Below are 17,818 nucleotides of genomic sequence, written 5' to 3' on the forward strand. Positions count from 1 at the left end.
ATGAGAGAGAAACAAATTGAATAAGTGAGGAAGGTGAATTAGGGTTAGGCAAGAGTTTCTGATTTATTTTTTTCAATTGGGGCAATAGGGATGACAGAGAAAATGTTGGAGTGAGAGAGATGAAAGAGAAAAGGTTGAGAGGAATGAGGAAGGTGAGTAAGGGTTTGGGTTTTTTTTTTTAGTTTTGAGAATGAAAATTATTTAAATATCCTTGACCTTAAAACTTAGAATCCATGATACATGAAGGTATTTTTGTCTACTATAATCCGGTACACATTGTTAAAATGTACCAACTGAAAAACTACGTGTTAACAAAACCCATATATATATATATATATATATATATATATATATATATATATATATATATATATATATATATATATAAAAGAAATACAACTTACACGTATATATTTTATAATGTAAAATTCAATTTTAATTAAGACCTATTTTAATAATATGAAAAAATAAAAGACCTTTTCAAGTTATTTGTTAGACATTCCCTGGCGAAATTATTAGAATAAGCCTTTTAAGAAATTAAATTTTCTCACCACCTTCTTCTTCACTCTCACGCGCTCCCTTTCTCTCACATTAAACCAAACCCTCTGATTCTCCCCAATTCTGATTCCAATTCCCCGGCGATGTCAAGCGCGGCGGCAGGCGGCGACGTGGAGGCGGGATTCGCGAAGCTCCAGGGCGAGGACTTCGAGTACTACATGCAGACCTACTCCATCGTCCTCGGCCGCAACTCCAAGAAATCCACCGTCGACGTCGACCTGTCCAGCCTCGGCGGCGGCATGAACATCTCCCGCCACCACGCCCGCATCTTTTACGACTTCGCGCGTCGCCGCTTCGCCCTCGAGGTCCTCGGCAAGAATGGCTGCCTCGTCGAGGGCGTCCTCCACCTCCCGGGCAACCCCCCGGTCAAGCTCGATTCCCAAGATCTGCTCCAAATCGGTGATAAGGAGTTTTACTTTCTCTTGCCTGTTCGTAGCATTTTGGGGGGGCCCGTGGGTCCGCGCCATTACCCTAATCACCCTGCCCCTCCAGGGCCCGTCGTGCCGCACTATAACTACCATTTGAGCTCGGGCCCAGGCCCGGTGAAGAAAGCGCCTAGGAGGGAGTATTACGAGGAGGAGTTCGACGACGAGGATGATGTGGGTGCGAGGAAGATGCGGAGAGAGGGGTATGATGGATATGGCTACTCTGGCGGCAAGTCTTCTCTTTCGGCACCGATGGGTTAGTGCTTCTTGAATTATGATTGCGATTATTGATTATGGAGTTGTTGCAAGTAGGGCTAATTGGAATTCCAATTGTTCACCTAGATTTTGTTTTTCTTGTTCACGGGGGATTTATCGTTTTTTTCTTCGGGGAAGGGCATCGTGTCTGCTTTTGAGCTAATTCTTCGGGTTCAGTCCATGAAATTTAGTTAGGGTGAAGTTGTAGTCTTACATTTTCAACTTGCAGTTATAAGGTGGAGTCTTTTAAATTTTTAATATTTGGAATTTTGGTTGGTATGCTGGAGGGGGGATAGTGTGAGATATATCGTTGTTATGGTGTTTTAGGATCGTTGATTTTGCAAGGTTAGATTGTTGTTATCTCTTGTAGTGGTCACTTGCCATTATATTTGGTTGTGCCTGTGGTTGGTGTTATTTGCAGTGACTAAAAAGAATGTGGCCTAGATTTATTTAGATAATTTGCTATTTTCCAGAACATCAATCCCCCAGGGAGATGAGTGGCAATGAGGAATAACTGTGGTCTTACAATTAAGTTGGTGGGTGCTAAAGAGAGCATGCTGGTCATGGGAGTCTTCAGAACTTCAATATCTAGGAAATTCTTCTTCATGCTCTCTAATGATATTGCAAACTGTAATCATTATCCTTTCTAACATTTAAGTGTGCAAGGATTTGTCTGCAAGGAACTTTTTAGTTTCCATGTTTGTATTGTAATAGGACCTCGGTCTTCACATTTTATAAATTAATACCAATCCCAATTCCGTAGTTTCTTGCAATGTTCACTGATCAAACACTTTTTTGGTTTTGTTTATTGTATCACCAACTGGATTAATAAAGGTAATATGTTATTGGTTCAAATCATGAATGACACTGCTAAAAGATTATTCCTGAACAACGTTAAAACCACACAATCTTTCACTTCATAGTAATTCTTGTAAGATGCTTGGACTACCCACCAATTCATATAGTCTCAAATATAAAGTTTAGCACATACCTATGGTGTAGACTCAGAATTTTACCTCATATTCAGTGTTTCTAGCTTTGTGTTATGATGGTAACATATCTTCACCCCTTCTATTTGAAGCCATGATTGAGCTTCACTGTTATGATGATTTTTAACTTGGGTTGATGCCTAGGGTTTTTCAATATTCTATGCTCTACATTGTGGATGCTAGGAATTAGGCAATAATGCAATAATATAACTTTTGATAGCCTAATTGCTGGAAGAGTCTTAAATAGTGCCATAGAAGAGAAGTTTAGTGTAGCGACCATAGTAGACCAAATAGAAGGCGGAATGGTAGCTAAGTTTTCTTTGATAGTGGTAGCACATGTTGATTCCAAAAAAGTTCAGTAAACCTAGAGGTTAGGTTTTTCATGGTCTGAAAGTGGAATCTGCAGCTGTAATAGTAGTGAAAATAGTAAAGATTACTTTGACTCAGAAGATAATGATTTCTATCTAGAAAATCTTTTTATGATTTTTGTTTGTTTTTCACTTGTGTATCTCTTGTTTAAGACACCTATGAATTTTTATTGTTGGATACAAATGTAACAAATTTTGAGTAATTTTTGTCTTTTTTGAGAATCTATATGTAAGTAGTACATATTATATGAAATACATAGATAATTCATGATAGAGGCCATTCCTCTATCTGTTATTCTGCTATAGTGGTTTTGGGGCTGGCTGCCTTCTGCAGCTATCCCAGTTTTAAAACATTATTGCAAGAGGACTTGAGCTAGCCATTTTAAGGAATTGAGGATGTGTTAAGCCTTGGGATTTTATTAATTGAGGGATATGATGTACCCAACCACAGCTTAAACTGTCTAATTCCAAGCTGTCTTGTGCTTGGATATCTGACATTTAAGCATGACATATTATAATTTTGCATTTGTTTTTCCTTCTCGCTTGTTCATTCTAGTGGTACTAGGATGTTTATATATTTAAAATAATATTAAAATAGTTCATATATTTTATATATAATTAGTTCCATATTTCAATTACATGTGCCACACTTCCCATTATTTTCTATAAAATGTGTGTTCACTACTAAAAATATTCTGCAGCTGTTAAGAAATTTAATAGATATACACTGCTCAACAAGAAGATCATATTTGACAAAAGTGCATGTAGTTCATTTAAAACTGCATGTTGATAATAAAATAGTTCTTGGGAAATGGATATCTGAAGTCCACTTCGTTATTGGGAAGGAAAAATGATAATAAATGAGAGCTTATTATGTGGTTTTTTAGCTTCTTTAAAGTTTATATTAATAATTTACCCTGAAGTTGAAGTCGACTAGTGTACTAAGTGTAGTTACCCTCTTTACATACCATAGTAATGTACTTTGTAGCTATAAAGAGAATAGCATACCAAGCAATTGGGTCTATATTCCTAATTGTTTGGGTCACCCTCCCACAATTCGCATAAGTTCTTGCAAATCTTTGCCCATTGTCAGCGAATCTTGATGCATTATGGCCGATTCTTGGCGCATTGCCATCGTCTCTGCCTTCAACCCATCCATAGCAATCTCCATGTTCTCTAGCTGTCCTTTGACTACATTCAACCGCCCATCAATTCCACCCTCTAACGCCCCCAATTTTCCCTCCATATCGTCCTTCACGCTCAATTGGATTTGGCAGATTGGACCAATTGTTAGGTTTCTAGGTACGAAACCTAACTAAGAACAAGCACTCACACACAAACGAATGAGAATTCACACTGTAAAAGAATAGTTTCTGTATTCAATTCACCAAGAAACATGTACAATTCAGAATATGGGAGCCTAATCCCCTTCCACAGGACAAAGGGTCCTGTCTCTACCAAAGAAAAATACTCAACAACCTCTATATACACAGTACCGAACTCTAATTTATACAACTCCCAACTTCCCGCCTTTCCTAATTGCTAAAACATATTGGATATCAACCGTCAAATGCCGAACGGTCTCACAGTCAAAGGTCGAACGACGTCGAACAGTAGCTGAACGGTATTAATCAACAGTAGCCGAACGATATTAATCAGTTAGGAAGTCTTCCTCCTCCTCTCATAAACTCTCCATTCCCTAACAAAAACCCATGGCATTAGTACTACCAAATCCCTTTCAGTGTTATCAATATTGGATAATGGAAAATAGCGGTGTTAGGATATTTAGAGTAACTCTAGACACAATATAATCATGATAAATAGGATAAATATCCTAACAAGCGGTAACTCAATAATCCTTTATGAAAATATATTGGATGCCATAATGGGTTATGGTGGAAGCATTGAAGACCTAAAAAGAGAATATATTTATATGAATAAGCAAAATTCATAAATATAATTGAAATGCAAAAGATAATGAAAGACATCCATATAATTAATGATGATAACAAGTCTAGATTTTGGAATTTCAAATTCCAAGAATTAAAATAAGAACAAAACATATGATTAATATCTTAAATTTCTAATCATCTCGCACCTCCTCAATCCCAACATCATCTTCAATGTTATCCAATGGGGCATATCCGTCCTTTTTCCCTTCAAAGAAAGCTTCGTTAAAGTATAATAATTCTTTAGTATTTTCTGAGTCAGAGTTAGAGCTATGAAGTTCCAATTCATTATCAACCCCAACTTGAATCGTCTCTTTGCGCTTCCTTTGTGTTGAGGCCAAAGTTGCACTTCCTCCATTTTTGGAAGCTTGGGAAGATGCAATAATAATACCACCACTTGATGTTTGCTTTCTTTTATTGCTTGCTTTTCTCCTTGTATAAATTGTTGGCTCACCAAGACTTGAAGCTTCATAAACAGTGGTCTAACTAAGATTTGAAAATCATCATAAAAAACTAATTCACTCCCCCTCTTTTTATCGTTATCATCCACTTGCCCCACCAACCACTCACTGCACTCATCAATGTCATTAAGTACAATAGGATCAATTTCATCTCTAATATTGTATCTTTGAGCAAGTTGTTGGTTATACTTGATGCAAACCAAATCATGCAGTTTTTTGTGGTCAAGCCTATTTCTCTTTCCTGAATGAATATGCATTATAAATAAATAAAATAATGATTAGTTTTTTTCTATTTCGTAAAATTATAACAATGAAATGAGGCTTAAGCAACAATTATTACTTGTTCAAATATACTTCAATTGCATTCACATCTTGAGCTACATGCCAAGTGTAAAATTTTGATTGCTAGTCTTTGTAGATTTGGAGCTGGGTGACCATAATTCTTCCACCATTGAGCTATAAAAGCAAAAAAAGTAACTTCAAATTTATGAATTATAACTTGAAGTAATTTAAAACACTGGGAATTGTTTAAGTATCTCACGAGGAGTTGTAGTCTTCCTTGATTCTTTGGAGAAGTCATCACCAAATACTACAATTCCAATTTTATAAAGAGGCAACTGAATTTAATTTTTTTTTGTATATCTTTACTTGGCACCGACCTCTTGATGCAAGCATACGACCTATTAGTTACTCCCAATCATATTCCATTTCGGGGTTACAATAATAAAATTCTGGATTTAAAAAGTGACCAGTTGCATGTGATGAACGATGAAGCTTGCAAGTCCATCTATTATCAATGATTGTAAATACATCACTGTATTTACTTTCATTGTTTTTGAAAGTCTTTAGTATGGTTTCTTTGACCTTCTACATTGCTTCATACATATATCCCATTGTTGCCTTTCTTTCCCTATCTACAAGCCATATACAAGAATAAGAGAAGCCATGACTTCCAAAGTTAAAACCACATGGTTCCAAAGTGAAGGCATAAGAACAACCTTTAAAGCTTCCCCTCCCCTTAGCTTCCTTAGACAACTTGTTTTTGGTCCATTCATTAGAAGTGAACATCTTTATCAACTTTCCATTCTCTTAATGAAGTCTTTGTAATGATAAATAAGATGTAGCAAAAGTTTTGTAATATGTCTTACCAATTTCCTCTTGTTTGTGAATTGTCTCAACAAACTCAAGGTAATAGAACGATTATATATAAAATCAATGAGATTAACTTCCCCTTGGATTGTTTTCCTTAGTAAAGGAAGTTTTCCAATTTCTTCAAGGATCAAGTCTATGCATGGGCAACATAGGGAGTGCAATATAGATTGGGTCTGTTCTCCTCCAACGACTTACTAGCTAATACATAATTGCTTTCATTATATCTGATGACCTGAAGAACATTCTCTTCTCCAATCTCCTCCACAAGGTTATCAAACATTTGAAGCAATTTCTCACTTGTCTTCACAAATTTTGAGCTATCAATGAACTTCAATGTTAGAATAATTAACTATGTGAGCTGTGTGTTAGTTGGGTGTGAGTTATGTATGAGTGTTTTCCAACCAGGTTTAGCTATTTGCATTATATTTGCTATAAATGTAACATGAATATAAGAGGTGTATCAAGTCATCAAGGATTATGTTCTTTACTATTTCTCAATTTTAAGTAGGTATCAAAACAGGTTGATGCCACTCTATTAGTTTGTAATCTCCAATGCAAAATGCACCGCCAGCTGCTGTGTTCGTTGCCTTATGCTGTCACCGGCCATTGTCGCATTTTTTGTCGACGACCACTAAATTAGGATCACTTCTTCAAGCGACGACGAACTCTGCTGGAATCTGAGCAAGAAGCCGACCTATGCACCGTCAAGCGCATCGATTATAGACGTTGTCTCAAGGTGCACGAAGCCCACGTGCCGCCTTCTAGTCCTGAATCTTCTTCAGACGACCACCGCCTGACTCATTGGAGCCTTCTACATTGGTTTCCACCATCTATTCTTCTTTATGAGAAGATATCGTGTGTATTCCAACATTAAATCACTAAATCCTTTACTTGAAACCCTAGGCCTCCTATGTGTTGAAGCTTTTACATTGTATCACTATCTCAACTTGTTTACTTGTAAAAAGGGAGGTTTTGGCAATGGAAGAAGACGTCCTCAATGCATCTATTGTAAAAGAATTGGCCATACGCGAGGAAATTGCTACTCTTTACATGGTTTTCCCAATAAGTCAGCCAATATTTCCATGACTGAAGGTTTTAATAAAAAGCTTACAAGTGCAGAATATAAGTAATATCTTATGTTAAAGTCTAGCACTCAAGCACCATCTTTAACCCATCCTATTTTACCTGCCCATTGGGTTGATGCCATTCTTACGGTTGGTTTTCTTATTAATAGAATGTCCTCTTTTTCTTTGAACAACAAAGTTCCATATTCCATTATGTTTCCAAACGAACCTCTTTTTTCTATTTCTTCTTGTGTATTTGGTTGTGTTTTGTTCATTGTATGTCTCCAAGTTTGGACAAACTTTCAGCTCAAGTTATCAAATGTGTCTTCTTAGGATATTCACATATTCAAAAAGGATATCGATGTTATTCTCCTGACACAAAAATATTACATGTTTGCCCATGTCACCTTTTTTGAACCAATTTAGTTTTCCAACTTTAGAAATATGTGAATTTAGTCCTTTTAACTAAATCTTGTTAGGTTTATTTGACGTTTCAAACGCCTTTCATGATAACATTTGAGTTGTTTACACTTTTTGACACATTTTTGCTTCAATGTTAATCTACAAACGAGTTTGAAACATCAAATAAACTTCACAAAATTTGATTAAATTCAAAGAGGGACTAATTCTAATTTTCATTGAAAGTTAAGGGACCAAAAACATATGTACATGGATGTGGTTGATGAAAAATTGATTGGAATTATTTTCTAACTCACATTTTATAGTTAAATCAAAAGCACCATTTGGTATATCCATTCATGTTTCTGGGAGTGGAAATACTTGTGCCTATCTCACCAATTCTAGCACTTCATTTCATCCAATGGTATTCTTTATCAAACTTCATGTCCTTATACTGAATAAAACAAAGTAGGTATACTCAAAAATAGACTTCTTAATGAAACTAGTTGAACTCTTCTCTTTCATAGTCATGTTCCACATCGTTTCTAGGGGGATGTTGTTTTAATCACATGCTATCTCGTATCGGATGCCGTTATCTGTTCTTAATGGTAAAATGGTAGGTATTTTATGTGTCCTTAATGATCATGTACCTTAATTTATCCTTTTTCCTCATTCTCATCTATACACCCTTCCTCCATGTGCTTTTGGTTACATGTTTTGTACATATCCTCACAACTGATCAAGATAAACTCTCGTCAATTGTTCAAGTGTGTCTTTTTAAGATATCGTTCTCAAAAGGAGGGTTGATGTTTCTCACTTGAACTTAATTGATATTGTTTTCATTGATGTTTCTTTCTTTGAGTTTGTTTGCTATTATATGCTTGTTCATTCTAATAAGTACATTTGTAGTTAGTTTCCTATCTCTGTCTTCCTTCGTCATCAAATGACTGCCATACCTTAGGAGGCTTCTCCAACATCACTTAAGGTATATCAACACCACCCATGGCCTAGTGGCATTATAGGAAAGGCCCTATCTTCAATGGATAATGATATAGTGGAGACAATGTTGATCCTTCCTCGACACTCTTACCAAATCTAGTCTCCTCTGAATATGACTGGCCTATTGATATTCGAAAATGTATACATTCTACTTGTAATCCTTCTTCTTGCTATGCTAATCTCAATTATCATCCACATTCCATCATACATTATACTTGTTTGTTTTCATTATCTTTTGTTCCTATTTCTTGGTATTTAGTTGAATCTTTTATCGCATTGAAAGTGGTGACAAACAATGATTGATGAGACGTGTGCTCTTCAAAGTAGTGATACTTGGGGGTTAGTTGGTTTCTCTTCTAGCTGATAAATCAATTGTTGGGTTTTGATAGTTCTGCAATCTTAAAACAACCCTTGATGGTAAAATTGATGGTGATAAACCTCACTTGGATGTCAAAGAATACGCATGAATCTATGGACAAGATTACACTAACACTTTCTCTCTTGCTACCACAATGATATCTATTCAACTTCTCTTCTCCATTGCAGCTATTCGTCACTGCACTCTATTTCAGCCTCACATCAAGAATGCATTTCTACATGATCTTGATGAGGAAGCCTATATAGAGCAATTTCTTAGATTTGTTGCTTAAGGGGAGTTGTCTGATATGGTTTGTCGTCTTCATGTGTCCTTGTATGACCTCAGGCAATCACCCTTTGCAATGTTTGGGCATTCTATCTACCTATACGTGGCAGATATTCTAATCACAAGTTGTGATAAGGAGGGTATTGCCCAACTTAAACAATACTTTTGTTGAATAGTTCCCAACAAAAGGTCTTGGACACTTGGGGTATTTCCTTGATGTAGAAGTTGTATAGTCCAAGGATGGTTTGATCATACCTCTAAGTAAACATGCTCTAGGCATTTTATACGAAGCAGGGATGTTAAATGCTAAGCCTGTGGTCACACCAATGGATCTGACTGTGAATTTTGTACCTGACCAAGGAGAATTGTTTTCTGATCCATGGATATCTAGATTATATATGTCTTGTTGGGAATGCTTTTATTTATTACTGGCTCATATATTATTATTAGAGGATCCTCTATTTTGTTGATTATGTTCTCTCAATATAAGTAAAGCACCCATCTTGTCTGAAGAACATAATTTCATCCCCAAGTCTATGTTTCCTATAGTTTAACATGTTAGATATCTCACATCAATTATAAATATGGTTAAAGGTTTAGATAGGCCTAAATCCACTTTCTCAAATGGATCAGATTTGATCCAAGTGAAAGTTGTTGAACTTATTATGCTACCTATTATCAAGCTACTAGCGGATCACTCATAAATATTTATTCTATATGTTCATTCTTCAATGTAAGAGGGTGTGGCAGTTTTATATTTGAATTATATAATATGTAAATAGGTGCAAATTTTACCTTATAAGCTTGTTTTATAGGGTTGAGTTAGGTCTAAATAGATGTAAATAAGTGTGGCAGTTTATTCTTCGATATGTAGAGATATATGTTTGAATTATAATATGTAAATAGGTGAAAATTTCACCTTATATGTTATTTTTATAGGGTTGAGTTAGATCTAAATCCACTATTTAAGAATCCTTATCCAGATAAGTTAGCCAACCCTTTTTATCTTTATCTTCGAAAATAGGAATTGTTTAGTCATCTTTTTTATTTTATGTATATTTATCCTTTGTATTCTTTATAGGGGAGTGGCAGAATTTGGAGATTAGATTTGAGTATTCTTGTTTTCTTCCCTTACAATAATTGGGAAGAGGAAATAAATAGTCTACAAAGGATATTCATTGGAAGTCTGTTCTTTGTACTTTTTTATCTAGTATTTCGGAAAAGGAATAAATATTCCCTATTCTTGGTCAGCATTAATTGATAGAAATTGAATACGAGAAACCATCTTGAATTTGGGTTGAGCCTTACTCAAACGCTAATTATAGCTAATGAGTTGAGGATTGCCAAAGCTTATGTAAGCTTTAATTTGGTCATATCCATCATTTATTTAAAACAATATATAATCGGGATTTTCTCATTTGGTGTGTGCAATTTTGTTTTTCCAAAATTACCCTATATATAAAGCACACAAACCGCAACTTTTCTACAATCCCTCCATTCAACTTTTATTTTTCTTCATTGTTTACACTGAACAAATAGAGAAGACAATTTAAAATATATTTTGAAGAATTCGTTTTATATTTTTTAATTGGAATACTCAATAAAGACTTTTGTTTTTTTTTTTTGTTTTTTTTTGTTTTTTTGTTTTTTTTTTATAATTTTTCATAGATGCAGACACAAGCTTGACAATGCCTGCGTTATTCTCTAGTATCTATATTTTTTGTGGGATATCAACGTTTAGTCGTCGCATGGTAAACCTAGGTGGAAAAGTTATTGTACCCTCGTGAAACTCGTAAATAGGAATTAGTGATTATGTTATGAATAATATTTTTTTAAATATGAAATTCTTCAAATGTTTTATTCCCCATTAATTTCTTTGATGGAAATACAACATAGAATCAAAAACTTGTTCTTAATATCGGAAATTGAAATTATTTAATCGTAGAACATGTTTATTCTTTTCAATACATGAATGCATTAAAAGGTACAAGTGAAAAAGTTCACCTCAAGGAGGTTAAGTATTCTCTCTGTAAAGGAAAGGAAAACATAAGAGCAGCAAGCTGATTTTGTTCAGAAATACAATGAAGCTCTCCTACCAAATTAGTAAATAGGAAATCCATGCATTTTATCCAGCTTGTAAACTTTTCTTTTTTGGTGTTATCTCAGTTGTGTGTTCTTTTGCACGAGATCCAACTTCTATGCTGCATGAATAGCCTCAGAATTTGTAATGTCACTGCAATGGTTTGGTTCCTGCAGATAAGAAGTCTGAAGGAAGATCCCGGGTAGATCGAGATGCTGACAATCTTCAGCTTCAGCAGCTGGAAGAAAAGGACGTAGTATCATCTGTAGCTACTGTTCTCTCTGATCTTTGTGGTCCTGGAGAGTGGATGCCTATGGAGAAACTTCACGCGGAGGTCAGTTTTTATCATTTTGTTTTATGTTGCTGCAACTTCCTGTTTTGTTTTCTTTTACCATTTTATTTTATTAGGCTGGAGTCATTAGTTCGGGAAAGGAAATCATTTTCTTTTCTAGCATTCAAATTCTTCACTATAGGCTTTAACCATTGGGGCAGAAACTGAGTTCCATTTATGTAATTCAAACTCAGCCCTTCTTTCTTCTCCTTTCTGTGGACCCTACTTCTAGTTGCTGCCACCATTTCTGTTGACTCCTGTCATCCTTCCTTTGGCCAACTGTACAGAGTTGAGTCTGACAGTCCCACTGCAATGCTGGGTTTGCTCAAAACCCATTGCCTCCAGAACACAGTGCCACCCTGCCAGTCTCTATGTCTGTTCCCTCTGCCGTCCATCTAGTGCCTGAAACTGCTTTTTTTTATCTTTCTCTGATGATATCATTTTAAAGGTTCATGTTCACCTGTACTCTCTTTATCAGCAATCCTCTCATCATCTCCTTCGTTTCCCTGCCCGAGTCCTTCAAACTGAATCTTGTTTGGTGCTGTGGCTCATTATGCGATCTTGAAACTGTCCCCTAATAAAACCTAAAAGTACACTGTGTTATGTTGGTAAAAGGAGTTTCCTACAGTTAGGATATAGGGTGGAGTCATGCCCATAACTGTCATGAAATTGTATGATTCCAGGCACTATCCTGGCTTGCTGTCCACAGCATTAAAATGCGATGCAAGCTCGAAGTTGACCACTGTGAAAACCCAAAGTTGACATTACTGAGGGTAAAAGCAGTTTTGAACCCTTATTATGGTTGAGGCTACTAGCCATGCCAGAAAACGCTGAAAAACTGTATGTTTTTGTGCACTATAGCATCTGTGATGGCTACAACATTAAATTTTATTGCAAATTTAAAATGGTTGCAGTATAGTTTGCAACATATATCTCACCACTTTGGAACACATTACAAATGAATCGAATTTGTTTTACAGTATTGTTGATGTTAAATAGCTGTGCATGTCAAACAATCACAGAAGTATTGCAGGATATGTAACACTGCAGCACGGTTGCCATTCAGAATTTTATTTTGCTCATTACATAATTTATACCATATAAAGATGCTAATAAAAAAAAGACTTAATTCATTTGACATTCATAATTAACAAAAAATTACGTCTTAAACAGAACGTGAAAGTAAATAACAATTGAAGTTAATGAAAAGACAAGTTTAGGCCTCTAAGTCTCTAACTCTGAGGATACTCAGAAGGGTTACTGTTTGTGTCTGTCGGAGACAGATAACAACAAAACTCAGCTTAGAGAAAACAACAAAAGAACTCAAATCAGAAACTAAAAAACAGAGGAGGAAAATAAATAATACCGGTTGAAAAGCAATAACCCGTGGGACAGTGAGAGCAAAAAGGGGAAAACAGGTAACCTGGTTTAAAAAGGTGCAGACTCAGTGGACAGATGCACAATCACTGATAGGATACAGGGGAGAGGAATTAAGGGGTTACAATGGAAGGTGGAGGAATTCTATAAATAAGACCCGGTTATGGGTAGGGGGGATAGAGAGTATATTTTGTGTAAAGTCAGGCTTAGTGCTTGTAGAGAGGGGTTATGCCCTTAACCCAGGGAGGTTATGCTCCCAACCCATTCATTGTACAGAGCCATTTCTTGAGTAATAATACGGTTCTTTCATTCTTTCTCTAGTTGTTCCGTGTGATTGTGAGTGAGTTTAGTTAGGTTCAATATTTAGGAACCTAACAAATTGGTCTGACCTTCCGGATCCAATTAAAGGCGGAGCAAGGCGGGGGCTACCACTTTGGAGAATAGAATCGAAGCGAGGATATGCGTGATGGAAGAAAGAGACAATACCTTGGACAGGAGGACCAATGAAAGGAGCATGGAAGAATGGAAAAGAAATATGCAAGAAATACGATAAGAAACGGTCGCGATGTGCCAAGACTTACAAAAAATTATGCAGATGTTGGGTGGACGGAACAAGAACCAGGATGGACACTCAAATGGGAGCCACGCATTCGTCAATGAGGACAGGAGCGACAGGCGAGAAGAAACCAATGGCGGAAGAAAAGTTGAACACCAGGAGGGGCAATACAGTGGGAGGAAGCAAGGGGAATTACCAGTCTTTGGTGGACTCGACCCATTGAATTGGATCAATCAAGCTCAGAAGCTTTTCGAACTACAGGGGGTGATGTACCCCAAATTCCTTAGAATGAAGGAAGAAGGACGATGTGTCCGTTGTGGTGGACCGTCCGCATCCGGACATCACTGTTCGGAGAAGAGTTTACGAGTCTTGCGTTTGGCAGAAGATGAGGGGGACGACGCAAACGAAGGAATAAACCGGGATCCGAAACATATGGAACTATTTGCGTGTTACGCAGAGGGGTTGACTCAACCCAGAACTATGAAGCTAACGGGAATGATAGGCGACCGGAAGGTGTTGGTACATATTAACAGCGGGGCCAGACACTACCGGGAATTGGCGGAAGAGCTGAAGTTACCCATAGATGACACACTTCCTTATCAGGCGAGTTTGGGAGATGGGCAGAGAAGGGAGATGTGTAGGTGCTGTGAGAAAGTGGCCATGACTGTGGTAGAGGCAGACGTCGAGGACAGGCTCCATTTATTTGAGCTAGGCGGGGTGGATGTCATCTTGAGCGTAGAGTGGCTAGGTAAGTTGGGAGAAGTGATGATAAATTGGAACGAAATATTCATGGGGTATAACCTGGCGGGTAAAAGGGTGAGAGTAAAGTGGACATTAGTTTGGGAACTGGGTCGAGTGGAGAATGAGGTGGACGGAGAGAGGCAAAGTGATTTGACTGCTATGCAGGAAGAATAAAGGGCTGCCTCCACCTCGGGATAAGGAGCACCACATCACTCTTAAAGCTGCTGTTTCTGGGAAGGAAAAAGAAAGAGATATCAGTGCATTGTTCTTATAAATTTCAGAGCAAGAGATTTTATTCATAAACACTCTTGTACTGATTGATTCCAGCCTGCTCTTAAAATTCTCAAGCTCATGGCTTATACAAATTTTTTGTATTGACACAATTATCTATCTGGCTAATTACTTCAGGATTTCTAGGGTTAAATAACTTGTTACATTGTTGTCTACCGGTAGGCGGTTTTCTGAGAGCTTACAATGTAACATTGATGTTTTTGTAGCAATTGCCAGACTAGCAGTGTGATGCTTTTCCATCTATTATATATATGATCAGGCTAAGAATGAAAATATTGGCGCTAGTGATAATCTGCTAAGCGTCAAGATTATCCTAATATAAGCTTAAAATGCATCATTATACATCTAAAACATGTTGGCTATGATACAGGAACTCATTCATTTAATTCTGAGTGCTCAACTTATATTTTCTTTTTTTCTTTTCTTTTTGTTTAGCTGTTGGAGCAATATAGCAGTGTTTGGCATCATAGTAGAGTGAGGAGGTATCTGACTTCAGAAGATTGGCCAGGTCCAGAATCCAAAGGGAAGCCTTGGTATGGTTTGCTTATGCTGTTAAGGAAGTACCCGGAGCATTTTGTCATCAACACAAGGTCCAAGGGCCGTGTCACCCTGGAGTTTGTTTCTCTTGTCTCTCTTCTATCCTGACCACATTGTCACTAAAGCTCAAATTGAAAAGGAAATAACCATCAGCCTTGGTTGCTTCTAACAGTGATATATGGTTTAGCTCTAAAACTGTATAAATGTACTTTTGTTACTTTCTTTTTGGGTAATTTCTTGTTACTAGGTAAATATGTCCCCCTCTTCCCCAGTGCTCTGAGAGCAAAATTAACCATTAGTTCTTACTTTTTTCATGGATTTAGAAAATGGGACTAAGACTTAAATATCATAGAGTTGGGCGTGTCCAGTTTATTCATTCTATAAAATTGTAGGACCACTCCTAGATTTAATATTAAACTGCTCGCGGTTAAGATGCATTATGCACGTTCCATTATGTTTTATATGTGAACGCCACGTGTGGGAATTTTTGGCATTGCTGTATTGCGTGTTGGTCTAGGCCTTCACATTGGTGTTTTGTGTGTTGAGCTATAGGTCCTTTTGTGTGGGCATTTCTTTCTGCACTTCCATAAAATTTAAAATTCCAAGTTTATCCTTGTGGTATTAAATGACAATGGATTGGAGGTTTTGTTGGCGTGTTATTGTGCTTTTTTTTAGTGTTTTTACATACTTCATCTTTGTGGTGGTGCTTGGTGGTGATGTTGAAGTGTAGAGTGGATGTCGACACAAGATTGTGGTGGAGTGAACAAAGGGAAGCTTGGATAGGTAAGTTGCTCGTTTTGTTTTGATGATTTTCTCTAGTTTGTGATGTTGAATTTGATTTCTGGATTGTGCAATTTAAAAACCTCTTGGGTTGTGCAATCCAAAACGTTATATACAGAAGAATTTTGCTGTTCAAATTGTACAATTTGAGATATATTCTCGAAGTCCAAATGTATTGTGGATTGTACAATTTGAAAGCCAAAATTAACTTAGATTACTCTATATATGGAATACAATTTGTACTTCTAGATTGTATTAACCTTTGGATTGCATAATTTGGAATAAAAATTTGACTTCCAAAGTATGAAAATTGTATTTTGGATTGTACAATCGGTGAATTTGGACTTTTAGATTGTGCATTTGGAAGTCAATCTTTTGCTCTTTTATGTGCATACTTTAGTCGTTTAATTGTACCACAATACCAGTTATTACCTTCTTTAGTGGTCACTCTTGCCATTACTTTAGTAGGGATTGTAGGTTACAAAATTGCAATTTGAATGTTGGAGCAAAATATCATATGAAGTTGATAAGTTGTCTATCATGAATGGATTGCTTGATATTGTGAAATTCAACAACAAAAGATGAGGTAAGTCAAATTTGTTATTATTTGTATACAAAATGTGATACAAGACATGCTTATGTTTTATAATGTATTTTTGTAGGTATTTGGTATGTGGGATAACTTGAATGATTACTTAGGGAAGAGCATTTCAACTTGGTTTTGTAACTGTCATATTAAGGCCCGATGTAACAAATGAACAATAGGAAAGAAATATGTTATTAAAATGTGAAGAGATGATAAATATAAGAAATACATAAACGATTTACAAGTCACAGCAATTAGAACAAGAAAATCACTGCAATTAGAACAAGAAAATGTGATTGCCTATTTAAATTGTGGGGGAATCTAGTTTGCATTGGAGGATAATTTGTTTTGAAGGTAGTACACAGAAGGAAGAAATGCATGTTAGGTTGTGAAAGAGGTGGTAAATATAATAATACATATTAACAATTTACAGGTCACTATAATTGGAAGAAGAAAATGTGACTGCCTATTTAAATTATGGGAAATCCAGTTTGCAAAGGAGGATAACGAATTTAGAAGGTAGTTCATGAGGGTTATAATGATGAATTGACTGATACATTAATAGGCTATCCTTATGCTACAACATTAAAGCCTTATGAGCATTCGTTCCATGATTGTTGACATGACTACAAGTTTAGTGAAACTGACAAATGTTACTTTGAAGGTGAATAGTGAGGACAATAGACCACAATAAAGCAAGTTTACAATGTCAAGTATGTGTATGAGATCACAAAGGGGATCAAGAGCTTAAATGTAGCAGTTAATGATATTGCTAAAATATGACATTTATATTCATTGGAGTAGGTTTGATAAGTCCTTGAAAGTTTCAAGTAGTTTTTGGACACGTATTGTTGGAGAACTACACAACCAATAATGTTGATTTAAAATCAAGGGTGTCATGTCCTCAAGGTTGGCTTCCTGCACTATTGTTAGTGTTAGATATTAAGTTGTGTTTATGTTAATTAGGGAAACATAGACCCTGTGCTTATTATGTTATTTTTACATATTCATTTGTATTTGGACTTAGTCCACATTCTTATTATTATAAATACATTACCCTATGTNTATGCAAAGACACACAAGGAGAGATTTCTCTTCATCTCTTTATTATTTCACATGGTATCTAGAGCTTAGGTTCTGTTCTAAGCCTCTTCCAGGGTCTCCGGTACTCACTACTATCGCAGTCGCCGCTATTGCCGGAGTTCCAGAATCGATTGACGACTACTCCATCCGGATCGTATTGGCCGGGCGACCACCGTGGTCTAAAGATCGCGGTG

At 36.4% G+C, this 17,818-nt stretch overlaps 1 protein-coding gene across 1 annotated transcript; it reads left to right on the forward strand.

Annotated features, from left to right (window-relative positions):
- Nucleotides 1-521: 521 nt before the first annotated feature.
- Nucleotides 522-15,626, forward strand: LOC106759422 (FHA domain-containing protein FHA2). Its single transcript, XM_014642584.2, has 3 exons — nucleotides 522-1,239; nucleotides 11,519-11,676; nucleotides 15,074-15,626. Exons 1-3 carry the CDS (start codon nucleotides 642-644, stop codon nucleotides 15,281-15,283), a joined length of 966 nt encoding a protein of 321 aa, XP_014498070.1. The 5' UTR covers nucleotides 522-641; the 3' UTR covers nucleotides 15,284-15,626.
- The last annotated feature ends 2,192 nt before the right edge of the window (nucleotides 15,627-17,818 follow it).

The sequence above is a fragment of the Vigna radiata genome, chromosome 4, assembly GCF_000741045.1.
Source record: "Vigna radiata var. radiata cultivar VC1973A chromosome 4, Vradiata_ver6, whole genome shotgun sequence".
NCBI classification, from domain to species: Eukaryota; Viridiplantae; Streptophyta; class Magnoliopsida; order Fabales; family Fabaceae; genus Vigna; species Vigna radiata.